Genomic DNA, 22,761 nt, shown 5'->3' with positions numbered 1-22,761 from the left:
TGGAATGGAGAGTTTCCTCATATGTTCCCGCTCATTAGATCTGATGTGCATATCAGCATTCCATCTATTCCAGGTGTTTTTGTTTTGACCATGTATGGAGGGAGGGAGGGAGGGAGGGGGGCAGGCAGGCAGGCAGGCTTGATAAGTGGACAGAAAAGTGTCCCTTGGACTACTCATACCAAGCACATATGGCAGGGGTGTCCAAACTTGGCAACTTTAAGACTTGTGGACTTCAACTCCCAGAATTCCCCAGCTGGGGAATTCTGGGAGTTGAAGTCCACAAGTTTTAAAGTTGCCAAGTTTGGACACCCCTGACATATGGAGTTTTTTTAAATACTGTACAACAAATTCTCTTCCAGCACTTTGAACAGCTCCCAAGTACTAAGCAGTGAAGTATTTCCATTACTGTAACTTTTTTTTACTCCTGCAACTGGATGAGGAAAAACAAACAAACAGAAAAGCAAAACCGTTTAATTACATATATCTTCTTGAATAGCTGTTATTTTAGGTGGTAGTGCAGAGAAAAAGGTTTAGGTTAGACAAATAACACACTACTACCCGATCTTTAGTACATTGCTGATTGTCTTGTCTGGGGATGCCCAATTTTGGATGACCTCTAGATTTCTCAGTGTCTTGATGCTGCCATATCTTTATCTTGATTTGTGCAATTCAGATCAGGTAATGTTACTTTGATTATCCTCTTTTATTTGAAGTTGGGGCAAGAAAAAAAATGATATACACACTTCTAAAATAAAATGAGGTAGGATACACTGTAATGGGCAGAGGAATAATGTTGAGGAAATAGTAAGAAGAGCTGCTACCAAGAGGACACTGAGATGTTTGAGAAGAATTTGAAAAGAAATTTGAGTTTAAGTTAGAACTGTAATCCAAGATCCAAGCATCTCAGACCAATCCTTCCTTAATTGTCATGAAGATAAAGGAAGAGAGGAAGGGACACATTCTGACTTGTAAGATTCTGTGACTGTAAAAAAAAAAGTAATATCAGCAATCATGATTTTGGTTTCTGTCAGGCCCTAAGAGTCAAGAACAACCTGTTATTTAAGAGCATTTTCCTTTATTGTTCTTCAGCTACAGACAGAATCTTGCCTGATTAAAACAACTATATGCACAACCACAGATATATTCTGGGAACAGCTAGGGAGGAACTGTTTTAATCTTATTCATCTGGACCACACTTTCCTCCCTCCTGGGAATCCAGACTACATTCCACTACCATTTTTCTAGTCTGGTCTACATTGGATGACTGATGCACACATGTACATCATGGTTCTGCTTGTCTGCAGACATTTACTGGCATTCATCTTAATCAGCAACTTCCTCTGCATTACCAGTCTTGAAGATAAAGAATATAGCCTTGAATATTTATTATCAGATAGTAATATTTAAGATATAAGCCACCCATAGCAATTGCAATGGCAGTGTGAAAGTTATAGTCAATACCAAAATGAGTTTTGGTAATTAAAAAGATGTTTTCCAAAACAGTTAATTTTTCAATAGAGCCCATATGTGTATACTAAGATATAAAGTCCATTGAACATGATGACAGTTTCTTATACAGTGTGTATGTCAGGGTTCCAAATAGAGTCCAAGGCAAAGTATTGCTCAAAGTTCCAATGTATTAAGAGAGCCATGTTGGCACATCTGGGAAAACCCGAATCTGAAAGCTTCCTGGTTTTTCCCACCCAGTTGAAAGTTCAAGATCTTGCCCCCATGCCTACAAGTCCATCACATGGTCCAATCTACCACTCCCATGCTGGCAGTTCCACCCATCCAATTCCGGTTAGGTGCAGCGGTGCAGAGACAAAGGATGACCTTGGCTTTCTAGAAAGAATGTTGTTATGGCTACATATCATCTAATGCCGTACAATATCCCCTCCCATTTTCCCACCATAGAAAATGCAGAGTAGAATAATAGAAAGTGTGGCAAGCCAAAGACCCAAAAGAAAAGATGGCTGCAGGCGTGTGTACACATATACATATGTGTGTGTATGTGTATAGATAGATAGATAGATAGATAGATAGATAGATAGATAGATAGATAGATAGATAGATAGATAGATAGATAGATAGAACATACATTGTCATTACAGTTTAATTAACTTGATTAGGAATTAATTCAGTTTCCAGATGGATTTTTTTCTTCAGCCTGCATCTACCTAACCTGAGCTAGTATTAAGACTTTCATCCTCTATTTCTGATTAAAACCATGGGACTTCTAACAATATTTTAAGGCTGTATTTCCGTGAACAAAGAGAGAGATGAAAGTTTGCTTACAAAATATTTGCTCTGTTTCTCTGTGATTTAAAGGCGCAATTCAAAGCAGGAATGCTAATAAAAGAAGAAAGAAAATTACCTAGCCTGGACTTGCATTATTTGCTTCCTTACTCTTGTGCCTTTCCTCTGATCTACAAGCCTTCGGGTGGAATTATGACTGTGTACCAGTTAAAATACTATTGTTGCAAATTGTTAGCCTGCACTGTCAGACATTGAATACTAAAGAAGAATCCAAATCAAAGTCAGCTTGGCATCCTTCTCCTCCCTTTAAGAATCTCTCCTTAGGAAAAGTAAGATAATTGACTCCATCAGAGTCTGCTTCACGTCTCTATAAAACAGAGATTCAGATCTCCTTTTAAAAAAACCTCCACAAAAGTCCACATTCTGGATAGAGTGGACCTCTGGTTTGAAAGAGGGGTCCCTATGTTAAAATTGAATAACCCACTTTCAACAGACGGGGAGGGGGTATGATACCACCTATCCCATGTCTACAATACTTTCAGCAGTACTAAGAACATTCCACATCCATTTATATTCTGATTCAGGTGACTCTGAAGCAGTGGTGGGATTCAAAAAACTATGGGTTCTGTGGCTGTGGCTTGTGGGCATGGCATGGCTTGGTGGGCATGGCTTGGAATGGTGGGAGTGGCTTGATGGGCATGGCAGGGGAAGGATACTGTAAAATCTCCATTCCCCAGGGGAAGGTTACTGCAAAATCCCCATTTCCTCCTGATTAGCTGGGACTGGGAAGCAGAGATTAGATGGGGGCAAAGCCAATCAGAGGTGGTATTTACTGTTTCTCCGAGCTACTCCAAATTTCCGCTACCGGTTCTCCAGAACTGGTCAGAACCTGCTGAATACCACCTCTGCCCTGAAGGTACAGATAAATCCCAGTGAGTGACCTCACTAATTTTCAGAAAGAGAGCTAATAACCAGATGACTGCTAGGAATATAAATCATTCCATTCCTCACCATTCAGTCCAAACTGAAGAAGCTTCCTGGATGAGAAGCAAAATGCCTTCAAGGAAAAACAATGGAAGTCTAGGTGTCTGTTTGGGGACAAACATTACCTGGATGTCTGAAACTCATCACAGACAAATCCCCACAAAACTACCCTGCATATTAAACAAAAAGTGCAGTCAACCTTCTGCACTTTAGTCATCTCTGAACTCCAGATGGAAGATGTTTTAGTTGCGTTTAGGAAAACGATGTCCTCCTGACCTTCTACTGTGATACAGGTCCTTGCTTAACAACAGTAATTGGGACCAGCAACTCCAACATTAGGCCTTGTCATAAAGTCCAATTGTGAACTTTATAATTGTCTCCTCTTATGACTGCAGTTGCAGGAGTGCGAGTTGTTCCTAAGTTCAATGTGATATCATGTGATTGTGATCACAATTTATGACCTGCTTGTCAACTTTGCTTGTTGGAAGCTGGCAGGGAAAGTTACAAATCACAGTCATGTGACTGCAGGATGCTGTGACTGTCATAATTGTGAGTCGGTTGCCAAGCACCTGAATTGCAATCACAGAGACATCGCAATGGCTGCAACTACAAGTACCGGTCATAAGTCTCCTTATTCAGTGCCATCATAACTTTGAATGGCCGCTGAATTTAATTATTAGGTGATGAATTTGAGTGAATTTGAATTGTTAAGCGAGGACTATCTACATTGTGGAATTATAGGGATTCTGTATTTTGTTAGTTGCTTTAATCTGATTTGGGAAGGTGGTACTAGTATGCCTCTAAGAGTTGAATCTGATGGAAGCCATCTATAACTCTTGCGACATAATGAAAAGAATAAATAAATACCTTGAGAATGGGCCCCAGTCTAAACAAAAATGTGGACCATGGTTGCAAAACAGGTAGACATGTCTATGGAGATTCTCAATCATCAAGGTCATGGTTGCCCCAAAGGTGTTTCTTTTTTTCCTGTTGAGAGAGGGCTAAGACAACAAAGTCCATATTTTAGACAGAGAAGATCGCTGGTTTGAAAGAGCAGTTAAAGAGGCCATCTATGTCAAAATGGAACAGCCCTCTCTCAACAGAGGAGGAGCGATACAACATCATCTATCTCCAGTCTACAGCACAGTCCTTTCAACAGTTCCAAGAAGGCTCTGCACCCATTTGCACCACTTAGGTGACCCTGAGGACACAGATAAACCTCCAGGTGACATTAACGACCTTCTAAAAGAATGCAAATGACCATCTGTCTGCAAGGAGTATAAATCCTTCCATTCCCCACCATCCAGTCAGAGCTGAAGAACCTTCTTGGATGAGAAGTGAAATTTCTTCAAAGAAAAACCAGAAAGTCCAGTTGCCTCTTGAAAAAAAAGCACCTTTGGAAAAAGCGCAGAGGCACTTCTTTTTCCTTTTCTTTTACTGGTATTACATGTCCAGTCATCTGTGTAACAATAATCCAAACAATCTACTTTCTTTTGGTTTAAGCTCTTGTCACTCACTTTGTTGTACAAGTTTCTGAGTGCAATCGTTTCTTGTTCACTATGGGAAATAACTGCAGCGAGGTGTCAAGGTTTGATGGTGTCTGTTTACAAACGTGGAGGGTAATTATACTCCCTGGTCTTAATAGCTTCCCTTATTGATGCTCTGCTGACAAGTTTTTAAAGAGTATTTGGTGATTGTAAATACTTAATGGTACCGATTCCCCACTCATTATCATATGTTTGCATTTGATTTGCCTGATTGCTGCAGGTGGAGACAATAGGGGATGCATACTGTGTGGCGGCTGGGCTCCACAGGCAGAATCTGAATCATGCAAAGGCAATTGCTCTCATGGCCCTGAAGATGATGGAGCTGTCAGAGGAGGTGCTCACACCAGATGGAAGACCAATTAAGGTACCTTCTTTTCTATATATTTGCAACAGTTTGACAAACGAAAAGAGCAGCCTATGCTTGCTAACATAATGAATAATGTATCTAAAGTTACAGTCTTGCTAGAAAAGGTGAGTGATAGGATGAGCATGATGGTCCAGGATAATATCCCCCTTAATTACTTACTCAGGCATTGATAAGGCATTGGCAAGATTGAGAAGAGCCATGGTGGCACAATGATTACAATATAGTACTTGCAGGTTACTTCGGCTGACTGCCGGCTGCCAGCAGTTCAGCAGTTCAATTCTCACCTGTTCAAAGTTGACTCAGCCTTCCATCCTTCTGAGGTCAGTAAAAGGAGGACCCAGATTGTTGGGGGCAATATGCTGACTCTGTACACCACTTAGAGGGGGCTGCAAAGCTCTGTGAAGTGGTATATTAGTCTAAGTGCTAGTGCTAGAAACCAGTTATGTTTTCCTTGTGGACTTCTGATTGTCTGCTGTGGAAATAGGTGGATTCCATCATACTGTTTTAACTTCCTAGACCCATCATCCATAGGCAACATGTATCTTTTCAGTTATCTTTTGGTTTGGTAATTGGAGTATTCCAAGATTCAGATCTTCAGAAGCAAATTATCAGATAAACAAAACCCTGATTTCCCCATTGTGTCTATATTTATGGAGAAGTTACAGCCCAAGGCTAGAAACCAGGAGACTGTGAGTTCTAGTCTCACCTTAGGCATGAAAGATATCTCAGTGACTACACTGTCTCAGCCCAACTCACAGGATTGATGTTGTGGAGAAAATGGAAAAAGGAAGCAGTATTAGGTATGTTCCTTGCCTTGAGTTATCTATAAAAATAAGGACGGGATAAAATTAAATTTAAAAGAGGGCATCAAGCCTCCAGTAAACTTAATGTGCTTAGTTTACTTCACATTCATTGCACTTCAAAAATGGAAGAGAATTATCCAAAATTCTGACAAGATTTAGGAGTGATATCTTTGATTAAAGATTTGTTGTTTCACATGCAATCTTAGATGAGAAATGAGTACTTCAAATTCATGTTGGTAAAGTGCACAGCATGAAGGGTCATTTTGGCATACCTGGTGGATTTGTAAGAAACAAGAAATTTTAAAGATCAGCATTTAACTGAAATCAAAAAAATTCTGGCTGGGATTAATGGGCATTGTATTAGACAATAGACATGGAAGTATTTTTTTATATATACATGATTACTCAAGTGACATTATATGTGCAAAATAGAAAGACTCTGAAAGACAATGAAGAATAGTTGGTGAAGTTGACAGAACTAGCAGAAATGACAAGATGAACATGTTCGATTAGAGAAAGATCAACAGCTACATTTAGTAATGATTGAAAACTCCTTGTAGTTATTTTTTTTTTACTGAAAAGGAGAAAAATGGACTTGTGATTTATAAGTTTGAATATTAGAAGGGGTAACTTATGGAAAGAAGGAAATTATGATGTAGCCATACAGAGATAGGGCAAAGTTAAAATGTATACCTGTTGTCACAAAGATCAGAAGCTGGTTCTTTATAATCTTCCTTCTTATTTTTCTTTCTTTTTCTTTTCTATTTTTCCTGCTTTATTATTTCCATTGTTTACTATTCTTCCTTTTATTTATTTCTGTTTCCCCGAAAATAAGACCTCCCTGGATAATAAGCCTAATTGGGCTTTTAAGCACATGTACTAAAATAAGCCCTCCCCTAAAAATAAGCCCTCCTTGAAAATATTGCAACGCAGCAGCAGCCATGAGGTGACCACGCTTGCCGCCTCCTGCACCTCAAAAATAATAAGACCTCCCCAAAAATAAGGCCAACACCATAATAACAACTCATTGCTCCTATACTTTATTTCCATGCTTCTCTTGATGGCATAAGCATGTTCTTATTAGTTCAACTTTGGATGGATAAAGGTGCACTTAATTTGAAAAAAAGACTTTATTTTAAATTTACTCTGTAAGCAGTCTTAAATGTATACAAATAAAAAAAAATAAACCATTAAAATTGTAAAGTGAAAGGATTTTCCCAGAAGGATATCAACAATGAGCATGAGAGGTAAGGCCATTTTTAGCCCAACCTAAAATTCGAGACTATAAAAAGAACTAATCCTATGTAAATAGTGCTAAATTTCATGTATCTCTTAATAAATTGAGTAAAATAACATGTCATTATGAGCAGGTTTTGCCATCAAGATATTCCATAAGATACACTAAACTCCAGATAATTAAAGTTTACATTAATTAATGAACTTGCATTACACATAGTGCAAATAAATCTCAGCTTTTCCTTTAAAAAACCATTTATACTTCATTCAGTAAAAGAGACTTAATAGCTTCATGTTGACATTGATATAACTTTCTTCACCAGCAAAGAAAAAAAGACAATAAATGAAATGGGTAATATGGACAGGAACAAGGACAGAAAAATATGGAGAACAGTGCTCCTTTAGGGGTTTGTTTATTTTATTCATTTCAATGTGGCTGCATAATCCATATGCTGAGTTATAAAGAATGATAATGCTTTAAAGTAAATTTAAATATATTTTATTATCTCATTCCTTTAATTTATTTGGCATAGGAATGCAATGGGATCTGAGAATAACCTTGGGAGACAGGAGGAAGAACCACAATCACAGCAATGGTCAGATAAGAGAATTACTGAGGTCAAAGCAGGAATGGGGTAGAGAAAGTGTCTCAAAATTCTCTGGAATGTAAAGGGCAGGTGGAGAGAGGCGCACCTGGACTTGCAAGATTCTGTTTTAGTTTAACCTTACATTAAAAATTGTATTCATTTTCATGATTCTGGTTTCCTGATCTGGACTACCTTAAAGGGCTGACAATTGTTTTGTACAATCATGAAAGGGAAAAGGGAAGCAGTACCAGGTGCTTTGACATTATACACATACACACACACACACACACACACACACACACACACACACACACACACCATAACTCTGTCTGTCTGTCTGTCTGTCTGTCTGTCTGTCTGTCTGTCTATCTATCTATCTATCTATCTATCTATCTATCTATCTATCTATCTATCTATCTATATCTGTCTATCTAACTATCTATATCTATCTAATCTAATCAATCTATCTATCTATCTATCTATCTATCTATCTATCTATCTATCTATAATGTATGTGTGTGTGTGTGTGTGTGTGTGTACATACACACACACACATACTATTCTATATTATGAGATCGTAATAAGAAATGCAGAAAGTAAGGATTATCTCATGATTGGTCACGGAGAAACTTTTTGTGATAAATTTCAAAAGAGGAGACTAACTATCTATCTAACTAGCTAAATAGAGATGGTCCTTTTTGTGATGAATTTCAGAAGAGGTCTATCTAGCTATATATCTATCTAATAATTTTTCTGATGAATTTCAAAAGAGGAGATTATCTATCTATCTATCTATCTATCTATCTATCTATCTATCTATCTATCTATCTATCTATCTATCTATCTAACTAACTAACTAACTAACTACCTAGCTAAATAGAGGTGGTCCTTTTTGTGATGAATTTCAAAAGAGGAGACTAACAGAAAAAAGAAAGAAAGAAAGAAAGAAAGAGGGAAGGAAGGAAAGAGAGAAACTAAAGTTCTCAACTTCTAACTGCCACTCAGTGATTGGTTGAAGTTACAAACGTCCCCTCCCCCAAAGATACTTATAACCAGGTTCCAAAGTTCCACTGGCTGCTTCCCCCAAGTCACATGACTGCATTTGGGGCACTAAACAACTGGCCCACATTTATGGCTGTTGCAGCATCCCATAGTCATGTGACTGATTTGCAACAACATTTGTTTCCAATTTTGGGGGAAAAAATGCCCCATAGTGAACAATGGGTTCACTTAATGACTGCCACAAAAAAAGAGGTAAAAACAGGTCTGGTCTTGCAATGACTTGCTTTATGACCATCATGACTTAGGACTGCAATGAGCAAGCTCCATTAAGGTCGTAAATCGAGGACCAGCTGTGATTGAAAATTTGTTAACGGCATAATTTTTCCCCCCATTAGATTGTGATGTTCGATTCCAAAAGTGTTGGCACTTTTGTCTTGCAGGATATGCCTTTTTTTAAAAAAAAACACCAGTGTTTCTAAACACATAGAAAGATTGATATATTAAGCATATATTTTCCTTCCCACATAAGCAGTCTTTCCAGCATTCTTCAAATATAAGAAAAATCTGCTGTTTAGTGCTCATTCAAATGCATCTCCTAGAAAGATTTGTAATAAAGATAAAAACTGAGCATGCAGTAAGTAAGTAAATCTTTATTACGGTCAAAGACCAGCAATACATATTAGTTTTTACAATATGTTAAAAAGTACTGACATTAAAATATAATTAAAAAGTATTGACATTAAAAGTGGAAAATAACATACATGTTCTCAGATTGTTCGGGTCGCTCCCTGGTTTACCTGTGTGCAACACTGTTAAGTATAGGAGTAAATACAATGGTCCAAGGATAGTTAGAGATATGTCCAGATAATTGGTACAAGATGACAACTATACTTCTGTAGCCAATTTTTTTCTTATGGACATTGCAGCAGCACAGAACTTTGCCACTGCATACGTGGTAACCAGGTTAGTGTCCTGGAGGACAAAGCCTAGATAAAAATTGTCTGCCCTCCCTGGCAATCTCTCCAACAAGGGGAGAATATGTGCAGACCTACAAGTTCTGAATAGCTCGCAGTGTAATAGAACTTGTGAATTATCTTCCACTTCTCCTTTACCACATATACAAACCCGTTCTGCTATAGGTGTTCTCCTATACCTGCCCTGGAGGAGTGCTGAAGGAAGGATGTTAAATCTGGCTCTGAAGAAAGCTATTCTTTGTTTTGGGAAGATCGGGTCATTTAGATACCTTGCCGATTCCCACACACCCTGTTTGATTCTGTCCCTACTGTGGAGAGACAACCTATTTAGTTCTTCTTGGAACTCCATGTCCTTCATTCTATTAATTACTACTTGCTTTGCTTGATCAAAACCTAGGGACATTAAGAATAATGGTGAGAGCCCACAAGAGCCCAGTTTGTGATCAATTGCCTGTTTCCAGGGGGAGGAAAAATTGTCAGTCAACACTAGTGGGGACAGTCCCTCTGGAAAGAAATGCATTTTAAGCCAATGAATGATCATCATCTTCCAGGCTCTTACCTGAATTTGAGGCATGCCTGTCTCAATTCTTAACTGGGCATTTGGAGTTCCATTGGGTGCAGCTAAGATGGCTCACAGGAATTTGGTTTGCATGGTTTCTAGCAAGTCTTTCTTTGCAAGGATTCCAGTTTGTGCCCCATGTAGAATTTGTGCCAATGTTTTGGCTTCAAAAAGTTTTAAGGCAGCAGGTACTAACTGACCTCCACCTGTATAAAAGAAATATTTAATTGCATTTGAGGATCTATTGGCTACTTGCAATGTGTGATCCAGGTGTGCCTTCCATGTCCCTTGCGAGTGGAAAACCACCCCAAGGTATCTAAATGTTCTAACCTGTTCCAAAATATGTCCTTCTATTTTCCAGGAGTATTGGCTTGGTCTTTTAGCAAAAACTAAAAATTTTGATTTATCAAAGTTAAGGACCAGCTTGTTTTGCCTGCAATAGCCGAGTGTTGCCCTAATTGCTCTCTTCAGTCCTACAGGGGTTTGTGAAATGATAGCGGCATCATCAGCATATAAGAGAATTGGCACTTTGTGTTGTGCTAGGTTAGGAGGATGGAAATCAGGCTTCTGTAAGAGATCAATCAGGGGATTAATATAGAAGTTAAACAGGGAGGGGGACAGGATGCAACCGTGCCCCTTTTTGTACCCTTACTGAGCCGGTTAAACTCCCTTGGGGATTGCACCTTACATTCAAGGTGGAATTGGCATACATTTTTTGTATGAGGAAGAGGCATTTATCGATAGTGGTGCATTTTAGTTTCTCCCAGAGGGTGATCCTGGATATTGAATCAAAGGCCTGCTTAAAATCAAGGAAGGCCACAAAAAGAGAGGATTTTTTTATATATATACATATATATACATATACATACATATACATATATATATACATATATATATATATATGTATGTATGTATGTATGTATGTATGTATGTATGTATATGTATATGTATATGATGTATATGTATATGTATGTATGTATGTATGTATTTTTGTACTAAATGGTGGAGTATCAAGATATGATCCACCTTAGATCTTCCTTCTCTAAATCCGGCTTGTTCATCTTTGATTATCCCCCCTGAAATTAGCCAATCTTGAAGTTTATAATTTAGGTATTTGGCATACAGTTTACTAATAATGCTTAGAAGACTAATGGGACTATAATTGCCTGGGTCATTTCTATCACCTTTTTTTATAAATTGGTATGATAATTGCTACTCCCCAATCTCTAGGCATATGGTCTGTTTTATCTATAAATGTAAACAGTAATGCTAAATGTGGAGCCCACCAACTGGCATTCTTTTTTATTATTTCTGGCAGGACATTATCAGCCCCGGGTGCCTTATTAGCCTTTAGGGCTCTGATCAACCGGGATATCTCTTCTGGTGTAACAGGGGGCCAGTAAGGAGTTTGGTCCAAACTAGCTTGGCTCTCCTTGGTTACATAGTCAAGATCTGTATAAGCTCCCTAAAATACTCTTCCCAGGCATGAATTGGAACCTGATTTGTTGGGGGTAGGGGAGGTTTTCCCAATCCCCTGGTGATCCAAAAAAGGGATGTATTATTTATCCTGACTGCCGTAATTAGTCTATGCCAAGACTCCTTCAGAGCCACACTTTTCTTTTCTTTTAGAAGGTTCTTATATTGTGCTTTCAGCTGCTTTAAGTAGTAAGTGTGATCCTCAAAGGGGGCACTTTTACTTTTCTTGAATTCCATATTATATATCCTTTTTAGTTGCACGCAATCTCTATCAAACCATTTTTTGTTCTTTGAAACCAGCCTTTTGGAGTGAGCTAGTGATCTGTTACTGAGAACCGAATTCAAATTTAAAATTAAGGATTCAAACCCCTCTAGGTAAGATCCTCCACACTTATTTCTTAGTAGAGATGTACATAGCTTTATGGTTTCAGGGGCTAACATCCATTTGGTAACTTCCTTAGCGTTTTCTCATTCCATTTAATTTTTACCTGGGTATTTTGAGTCTCTAACCTGGGTAGGTAGGCTGTGCCTGCCCTTAGAGATTTCTGGTGCAATGTGAGAGTAAGGAGTATTGTATTATGATCGCTTTCCAGTCACGAGTCTATCTCCATCTTCTGTAGGAACTTCAGGAGGTCATATGATATTATCCATTAATCAACTGTGGATTTTCTTCCTGCTCCCCGATAAGTATATTCTGCTGAAAAGTTGCCCCATGGGGACCCGTTGCCATTCCGATGCCTCTTCTCTGGGTGTAGGACAAGGAGTTATTAGGTCATCTTTCATTCTTTGACATGGTGGCTCTGACTTGGGTCGACTCTCAGTTTCTTGGTTTGGTGCTGAAGGTGTCATGGGATATTCACACAGGGATGAAAACATCTCCATCTCTACTGGGATCTCTAATACCCCCTTTGGGTCTTGGCTTCTATTTTCCATGATCTTGTATTCATGTAATCCCTTGTCCACTGGGGGAGAAGTGAGAGACTCAATTATTGGGGAAACCAGGTCTATAAGCGGCTCTGCTGTATCCATTGTGACCAATAAGGATTTCTTTAAATTTTCTAACTTGTATAATATATTGTCTTGTTCTTTCCTTGGGAGAGCGCCAAAAGTGTTAATGAGACCAGCTTCTGTGCTGTTAAGTATCTCTTCACTAGGCAGGGCTGGTTGACTCCCACTGTCTTTCTCTCTCTTTTCCAAGGTTGAAAATGAGGAGGAGGCAGCCACCTTGGGAGCTCGCATGTTAGCTATTAATGGAATAACCCTTTCCTCACCAAAGACTCTGATGGGAAAGATTTGGAAGGAGGCTAAATATGCCTTCCTCTTGAATAACATCTGTGGTATGGTGGGCTGTTTGAAAGACAGGAGAATCCGCTTCCAATTTGGGCCTCAGGTAACCACTCCACAGCACGGAGATCAATCATGCCCCTGTGACAGTGAAGAAGCTGGCTTAGGGAATTTAGTATTGCACTTCTGGAATTCCAACGTCCATAATTTAATCCGTTCATATGGATTCTAAAAGCTATCCGTTGGGTTTGTAGTGAGCGATGTGATTGTTGTAATTGAGGGAGGGATGCTTTCCTGATTTCTTCTTTATTGATACCTTTTCCTCTCATTGCCTTGTCTGGGGAGGGACTGTTTTTCTGAGAGGACTGCCATCTTTTATCCGACTCTTTAACTGTTTCTCTAGGTCTTTGCTCTTTTTCCTTTTCCTTATCCTGCCTATGGGAGTTAACCACGTCTTCTGCAAGAACTTTAGTGGGGGTACCTAGGGCCCGATATTGTACTTGAAGAAAAACAGCTAAATCTTTTTTCAATGTCTCTACATCATGTTGGATGGCAATTAATTGTTCAAATATTGAAACCACCGTTTGCGCTGTGAGAAGGCATTCCTTTGCCATAAACTCAGTTGAATTTTCCCAAGGTAAACTCCCCGTACTCTGAATTATCTGGTTGTTGGTAGCCTTTTTTGCCTTTAGCTCAGCCTCCATATAGGAAGTTATTGGGCTAGTTGTTTGTGAGAAGAGCTGGCTTTCAGTTTGTTCCCCCCCACCAGCTCGGGAAAGTCTAGTAAATGCTGTTTTGCCACATCTTTTTTCCTGTCCCGTTCTAATCTCTCCAGATTGTTGGGGATGTGGGGGTGTTAGTTTTACTTACAGATCTCTTACCAACAAAGAGCTCCTCAATTCTTGGTTGTTTTGCTGTCTTCATTGAAGGGAGAGATCCTGGGCTGGTGCCATGGCGTTTCTTTCTTTTTCCCATGCTTTTTTAATTCTCAGCAGCAACAAAAGTTTTTGTTTGTATTATGTTCTACGCTGTTATCTCCACCAAAAAATGTTAATTAAATAAAAAAGGATCCAATGGGAGTACTAAAAATTGATAAAATAAAATAAAACCGGGAGGCCCTACTGCAAACACGCTCCAGCTGCACCGGCTGCAGCTCCACCCCCTTCTGAGGAGCGAACATGCAGATGTTTATGTCTTTTCCCCAAGCTTTTGATATTTTGGTTTTTAACAACAGTGCCAGTAACAAAGATATAGAATTCCAATATATACACATACTTTCACAGTCTGTGATTATTGATGCCAAAAGCATCCTCATCCATATTTAGTTAACAGTTTGCTCATGATGATTTTCCATATCAGTGAAACTATGCACTCAGTTTTATACCACCATTAACTGCACACGGAGGCAAGGTTACTTTTACACATGGATGATTTCCTTTGCTAGTTGTCTTTAGGGGCCTAATTTTTCATAACGGTGTAAGGGGAAATTGCTTGCCTCTGACATCTAGTAATGAACCTCTGCGTTATGCTGTAAAAATACTTTGATTGTTATGGTCCCACTGTTGGCTGAGTTTTGTGGTGGAATTGCCTGAAACATTAAAATGTCTTTTAGTTGTTCTTTTCTATAACACTAGTATAAATTATGATGCTAGTGTTACTATTAGTTCAGGAGGGTTGGTAGTGTTATTTGAGAAGCTTTCAATAGCTGGCCCTTATTTAATTTATTTATTTTTAAAATCCAGTTTATGTATTCTTTTATGTCAGCCTCATTTAATGTTAAGTTCTGATGTTACATTTCCTTCAGCATTGTTCAACAACGCATCATAGATGCTATTTGAGCTACGCAAATCTTTAAAAATTCCCACTAAAAAGGTTAAGATAAAATTAAATGGGTGATATTACAAATGCTTACACTTTGGCTGGTTTCATTGCCCTGTAGCAAAATATGGAGTACTCAAAGGCAGAGGAATTCCCTAAATATTGGCCTTTGTTTATTATATTCTCCAGAATTAAAGGCATTTTGGGCTGCTGCTTTCTAACTTGCTTAAAAGATGACCCCAAGCATTAATATTGGCACATGGCCTTTATCCATACCACTTTAAGGCCCATGAGAAATTTTCCCTTGCCACTTACAGTGATGGTATAGCAAAAGGTATTTGCATCTTCCATCCACTTTGGGTTTCTGGGAACTGTATTTCAGATAGTGTTGAGGCTTGGGTGAAAACCAGAAGTGGTATTCAGCATGTTCTGATCAGTTCTGGAGAACTGGTTGCGGAAATTTTGAGTACTTTGGAGAACCGGTAAATACCACCTCTGACTGGCCCTACCTCCATCTATTCTCTGCATCCTGAACCCCAGCTGATCTGGAGGAAATGGGGATTTTGCAGTAATCTTCCCCTGGAGTGAGGTGGGAATGGAGATTTTACAGTATCCTTCCCCTGCCACGCCCACCAAGCCACACCACACCTACCAAGCCATGCCCACAGAACAGGTAGTAATTTTTTTTGCATCTTCCATCCACTTTGGGTTTCTGGGAAATGTATTTCAGATAGTGTTGAGGCTTGGGTGAAAACCAGAAGTGGTATTCAGCATGTTCTGATCAGTTCTGGAGAACTGGTTGCGGTTCCCCTGCCACGCCCACCAAGCCACACCACACCTACCAAGCCATGCCCACAGAACAGGTAGTAATTTTTTTTGAATCCCACTACTGGTGAGAACCCATCTGGAGAGTAGAAACTGTCATTTCTACTCTGGGCGGCGCCCAGGAGCAGAGCCTTCTCTGTGATGGGCTCAACCCTCTGGAATGACCTCCCCCCTGATATTAGAACTATTACCGACCTCCGCTCCTTCCGACAGAAGCTTAAGACCCACATGTTCCAATTAGCTGGCTTAACTGATTTATAGTCCCATTTTTCCTCCTGGCAAACATCTTATTGGGTAGTTTTTAATTTTAATGTTTATTTGTGTTTTAATTTAAATATAGTACAGTGCATATCCTACCTCCTCCGTTTACCTATTTGTATATTTAAGTATATATATATATTGTATTCATACTGTTTTAATATGACTGTACACCGCCCCGAGTCCTGTTTAGGAATGGGAGCGGTTTATAAATTAAAATTTATTATTATTATTATTATTATCTACTGCTCTATCTACTGAGGGGCACAATGGCTCAGCCTTTAAAGACACTGAGTTTAATAGTTAGAATGCTGACAGCATAGGTTAGAGACCCGAATACCGCATAACGGGATGAGCTCCCGTTACTTGCCCCAGCTCCTGGCATCCTAGCAGTTCGAAAGCATGCAAATGCAAGTACATAAATAGGTACCACTTCAGCATAGTGCTATACTGTATGTCGAGTCACAAGGAATGCTACTCCTTGTGACTCGACATATAGTCATGCTAGCCACATGACCAGGGAAGTGTCTTTGGACAACACGGCTCCCTCAGCTAAGAAACCCCAATCCCCCTAGACTGAGACACAATCGATTAGCGGGAACCTTTAACTTTTATTGTGGTTATCAGTATGGTGGAAATGTTATAAGAGAATTTCAGCACATACAGATACAGCAACAGAATTAGAGTATGTAGGGTTTTTGTTTTAAATTGCAGAAATATTTAAAGAGGAAAAGAGAATGAGGGATCGTGGTATTAGTTTTGGAAAGGCTACTCGATAGCCAGAAAATTTCCTAAGGACAGCTTGAAACAAGACTTTCCCACTTCTATCTGGCCATCTTTATGATATTGATTTTCTGGGAAAAGTAGTTCCCTGTGCAGCTTGTGAAAGCTTCTTCTTTTCAGTTGCCTAGAGAGGGGTTTGGATATGAAGCTACAAGTTTATGCTAAATCCAAGCCTACGGTTGAAAATATAACTCCATTATTTAAAATAAAGGATTGTGGTGAAAAGAAGAAGCCAACTGGGTGTAGTGGTTAAGAAACTGGGAGAGGGTGAGTTCTAGTCGAGCCTTTGGCGCAAAACCAGCTGTGGGACTTTGAGCCAGTCAATTTCCCTCAGTTCTAGGAAGCAGACAATACCAAAAACTATTTCTGAAATCTGTAGAGATTCTCAGTCATGGTTGTCCCAAAGGTGCTTTTTCAGGAGGCAACTGGACTTTCTTGTTTTTTCTTTAAAGACATTTCATTTCTCATCCAAGAAACTTCTTCAGCTCTGACAGGATAGTGGGGAATGGAAGGATCTATATTCCTTGCAGACAAATGATCATTTGCATCCTTTAGAAGGTCATTGAAGCACTTGGAGGTTTATCTCTGTGCTCAGGGTCACCTGAGTAGTACTCCTGCTTCCTGTAGTCTGCCACTTTTCCTCTGGAAATTGTATAGCTTGGGACAACCATGATCTGGATGACAGAGAATCTCTACAGACTTTTAGCTATACATTTTGGGATGAACACCCTTTGAAACTGGCAGCAACCCAGGCCTGCCATGCCCCCAAACTGATTCTCCCAGCGGTGCCTTAGACGTTGGCATCTTTTTTTTGGTTCTGCACATGCATGCAGCTTGGCCATGAGCGAACCAGCAGTAGCGACTCCCAGAACCCACCCCTGGTTTGAATGGCTTTCAGAGGAGGCTCTGCTCACAGAGAAACACATTTTTAGTGTCTAATGGCTGTCTACTAGCTCCAGGATCATAGGCAGCTTGATATGTTTATTGGGGAACAAACACCCTTCAGGCTGGGCTTGTGAGCTTCCCAAATCCATTCAGTTGGCTACTGTGCCTAGATGATCTTTGGCCTGATCCAGCCTTGGGGCTGTTCTTAAATTCCTCCCATCTAGCACTTCCCAACCACTTACTATTGGTGATTCACCAATTGCTATGACTGTCTTGATTCCAGATATGAGTGAGTTCTCTTTACAGAGTGCATTCCAGAGCTCTGACCTTAGCAGTTGTTATCATTCACGCTTCAAATCTTGGGCACTGTGTCAATGTCTCTTGTTAATGTTTGTGCTGATTAGAGAGAACATAGACCAAATATCTAGCAGGACAAACAATTTCTCTTGCCTCCCATTGCCAGGGAAGGCAGAAGAGAAGGAGCTGTAGGATATCCAGTGTAGCCTCTCTGAATCTAGAAATTCAGTTCCCAGCATCTCTGGATAGGGAAATGACATTGCACATACTTTTCCCACCAATGAAAGAGGTTCCCAGGAGAATCTCACTCCTAACATGACACTCCAAATAAGAGCGCTGTTTACATTTTAAGGTTGCAGTTGGATAGTTATTGGCTTTGCTTTGATCTTTGAATGTAAACAAATAAGTGGCTGCTGAACTCATTACGTCCATCCTGATGTGGTCATCTGACATCCTCCTTATAAATAAACTAAGCATTCATAACGGGTTCAAAAATAATCTTGCCTCAAAGGATTATAACATAAAAAATTGATGCTGCAATCCTATATGCCGTTGAGAAAACAGAGCATTTCTTGAGCAAAGTTCAGTTCCTAGTAGCCCTAAAGACACATGATTTTTAGAACATATCCTTTCAATTTTGGAGAAAACTTTAACAAGTGGTCTTCTACCAGGATGTTCTCACTCTGCAGTCTGGATTAGATCCTGGGCATTTCCTGGACAACTTCCATCTAATCTGATCTAATCTTTCTTAGTTTCTCAAGGTCAGCCAAGGTAGATCTAAAAATAATTTTTTGTCTTATTTAATAGTAAGTCTTACTTATCTCAGAGTGGTTTATTTCTGAGCAGTGTATATAGGAGAATCTGTAAATTTGAAAACTATATCTGACCAGAAATTTCCAAACCCATAAGGACCCCTTTATGAAAATAATGATAAAATTTTGTAGAATAGAATAGAATAGAATTCTTTATTGGTCAAGTGTGATTGGACACACAAGGAATTTGTCTTTGGTGCACATGCTCTCAATGTACATAAAAAGACAAGATACATTTGTCAAGAATCATAAGGTACAATACTTAAGGATAGTCATAGGGTACAAATAAGCAATCAGGAAACAATATCAGTATAAATCATAAGGATACAAGCAACAAAGTTACAGTCATGCAGTCATAAGTGGGAGGAGATGGGTGATAGGAACAATGAGAAGAGTAATAGTAATACAGCCTTAGTGAATGGTTTGACAATGGTGAGGGAATTATTTGTTTAGCAGAGTGATGGCATTTGGGGAAAAAACTGTCCTTGTGTCTAGTTGGCTTGTGTGCAGTGTTCTAAATTCTAATGTTTAATATTTCTATACTGCCTTCTTCAAAGGCTCATATGTACATCCCTTTGGACAAACCTTTCAGGTGGCAGGCATCACTGCAAGTTTTCATATCTTATGGGAGACCTCAACATTCAAAATAATGGGTATGGGGCTTTTTTTTTACTTCAGGTAGACATATTTTGGATGAATATAATTTAGTAGCTTTGTGGATACTAAGAGCCCAGGCTTCTACTTTGCTGACCCCTCAGCTTTTCTTGAAACAAATTCATCACGTTACTGAAAAAATTTGCCTATTAAAGTCCACCCAGAAGGTGTTTTGCACCAACAACATTGTGGCTTGCATCTCTTCTTTCTCTTAAAAAATGAAGTTTGGAAGGAAACTATTGACTTACAGCAGGGGTGTCAAACTCAAAGCCAGTGACGTGCTTAGATCTGACCTGCAGGACATCCTGGAAACAGCAAAGGACCGGCTCATGGTGCCCCTGCCAGCAAAAATGGAGGTTGGGTGGGTGCCCCCCCCCCACCAGAACTCCTTTTTCTCTGGCAGAGGACTGCAGGAGGCCATGCAAGCAGAAAATGGGGCCCAGGAGCGCATGCAGCCCCTCCAACCTCTATTTTCACTGACAGAGGCTAGCAAAACAAACTAAAAACAAAACAAAAGGCGAAATGTTTCCCATTTTGCATTTGAGCATGCAAGAAGGGACAGGAAAGGAGAAAGGGAAAGAAGAAAGACAAAGAAAAAGGAAGGAAGATGAGAAGAGAGCAAGGAAAGAAAAATAAGGAAAGAAGAAGAAGAAAGGAGAATGAAGAGGGAAGGAAAAAGGGAAGGGAAGGGAAGGAAGGAGAATATAATGAGAGTGAGGGAGGGGCTGAGGGAAGTCTTGCCTTAGCACCTGACCACCAGAGGTCCCCTGACATGAGTGACATTGAGTTGGCCATGCCTACCTTGGCCATGTCCAACCTGGTCCTCCGAGGTCAAATACAACCCTGATGCGGCCCTCACCGAAATCGAGTTTGACACCCCGGACTTATGGTACAGTAAGAATTTGGTGACTGAGAAATGCCTTTCTCATTTTTGTTTAGGGGTTTGCTTTGTAAGCACTTAAAATATATATTTCAAAAGTAATATTACATCTTTTCCAGGAGTACCTGGAATTGCCTTTTAAGTTTCCTAAGATTTTGGCAAGTTTTCTGACATTTCTTTGAATTTTACACAATGTAAAACTTTGGTGCCAAATCTCTCTAGCCTTATATAACCTCTGAATACCATAAGTAGTTGTCCATTTTTTTACATGTACAGCGTAAAATGTAAAAAGAGAAGATACAGATGTATTTATTTTCATCTTGTTAGAGCAATCTTGTTTATTACCTTGGAAGTTCACACATTGGATATTTGTTCCAGCTGTAGAAGTTAGCAGCCTAAATCACTTGAACTGTGTACAGTTTAGCTAAACAAATTCTATTCCAGAAATGCAGGACTCATGTTTTCTGTTGATAATTCCTTCTCTGGTATTTGGAAATCTTTTTTGATAGCTCCATCGTATCCTAGCAACTTCTATCTCCCTTTTTTTCTCTTTTTTTCCACTCTCCCCTCCTTTCTAATATCTAAATTATTCTCTAAAAGCTGCCAGAAAAAAGGACCTATTTCAGAAATGCTAGTTTTAAATGAAGAATTATTTGTGTATGCGTGGACTAACGTTAATGAAAATAAAATAAGTACACAGTTGTTCAAAGAACACTATTTATATTGTTAATGCCTAAATGATGTAGTTATATAATGGGATTTTTTTTCTCTTTTTTTCCTGGATGTAACTGGATTGAACATGGCTGGTAGGGTTCATTTCATAGAAACAAAGCAAAAGGCATTTGTGTTCACAGCAATCAGCTTAAATATGCGAATTTTGATTTTGAATTCTTCTGCAGTAGTAGTAAAGCAATAGTTTTGTTCTCCTTCTCCCTTCATTCCCACTTAAAGCCACAGGATAAATCCCTACGTAAGTATAATTTGGTTGTAATTAGCATGGTTTCTTCTTTCAGGAAACATTTTCCTTGTGACCTGCCTTTTGAGATAAAAGCAATTTTTTTTGAATGCTATTCATCTTTTCATATTGATGTTTTTTTTAAAAAATATGATTAGAGGAGATGTAAAGCACAAACTTCTTATCCCAAAATTGTGTCACTTTTTAGGTCATCCTTCCACTTCTATGGTTCTAGAATGAGATGACCAGCTTGTCTCATACTAAAACATAATAAAATAATAAATAATAAAAAGCATAACAAAACATGTTTCTGCTAAACACCTAACTCTAACAGCACTGTCTTATGCCTAAGGATATTTACCCACGTAATAGGGCTGATCCCTTGGTAAAGAATTCTTTGCACGCCTTATACAGTTTGAAAATCAATAGATTAAGCAAAACAGACTGGCCATTCTTGGAGTGGCAGTACTAGAACAATTTAAGATTCCTTCTCTCTCTCCAACTGTCTATAAACTCGCACAATAAACTCTCCCAAAAGTACCGTATTTTTCGGAATATAAGACGCCCCCCCAGAAAAGTGGGTGGAAAAGTCCACGCGTCTTATACAGCGAATATTGAGGGGAGTTGGTGCGGTGCTGATCAGCTGTTCTACAAAGGGCCACAGTGTTGAATAGGCCACCATGGTGGCAACAAATGGGCTGTGGTGAATGGCCGGCAGTGAATGGGCCGCGCCAAATGGACTGCGGCAGCAAAAGGTCGCCGGCGAACATGCCATGCCAAATGGGCCACAGTGACCGGGCAACAGCAAATGGGTCACAGCGACAGCGGCAAATGGGCCACAGCAAACAGGCCACGGTGGCAGCAAATGGGCTGTGGTGGCGAACAGGCCACGGTGGCGGCGGCAAATGAGCCGTGGTGGCAAATGGTCCGCAGTGGCGAACAGGTGAGATGAATACTGGATGGATACTGGGAGGCAGCGGAAGATTTTTTTCTTGTTTTCCTCCCAAAAATCTAGGTGCATCTTATAGTCCAGAGCGTTTTATAGTCCGAAAAATACAGTATATAGAACAAGACCAAATTGGGGGTGGGTGGGTGGGAGAGAAGAGGTCATCCAAAGAAGATGATGTTTGCAAATGGGATAGATCAGTTGTAGATCACTTACAGATCCTACAAGTTAAAAAACAGCTGAAAACTTCTGTCACGGATAGTTTAAGGAGGAACAATTCTGAAGCCCGTCAAAACGTTGGTGACTTCTTGTTCTGATCTGTCCTACTTCCCATTCACATGATCCAGACCTCTGCATTCAAACACAAATGTCACATGTGGGAAAAACTAGGGTGAGAAAATATACACAGAGAATAACAGAATAATAGAATAACAGAGTTGGAAGGGACCTTGGATGTCTTTTAGTCCAACCCACTGCTCAAGCAGGAGGCCCTATATCATTTCAGACAAATTACTCTCCAGTCTCTTCTTAAAAGCCTCCGGTAATGGAGCACCTAGAACTTCTGAAGGCAAG

General features: G+C 39.5%; 1 protein-coding gene across 1 annotated transcript in view; it reads left to right on the top strand.

Moving 5' to 3' along the window:
* The window catches only part of GUCY1A2 (guanylate cyclase 1 soluble subunit alpha 2), a 245,169-nt gene that overhangs the window by 140,717 nt on the left and 81,691 nt on the right, over positions 1-22,761 (top strand). The window contains exon 6 of the mRNA XM_081952009.1: positions 5,008-5,151. Coding sequence (XP_081808135.1) covers positions 5,008-5,151 — 144 coding nt within the window. The remainder of the gene's footprint in view (positions 1-5,007; positions 5,152-22,761) is intronic.

This window comes from Natrix helvetica, assembly GCF_964273705.1.
Source record: "Natrix helvetica genome assembly, chromosome: 4".
In the NCBI taxonomy this organism is placed as follows: domain Eukaryota; kingdom Metazoa; phylum Chordata; class Lepidosauria; order Squamata; family Natricidae; genus Natrix; species Natrix helvetica.
The sequence above is the reverse complement of the archived record's forward strand: the minus strand, read 5'-3'. Positions and strand labels throughout refer to the sequence as shown.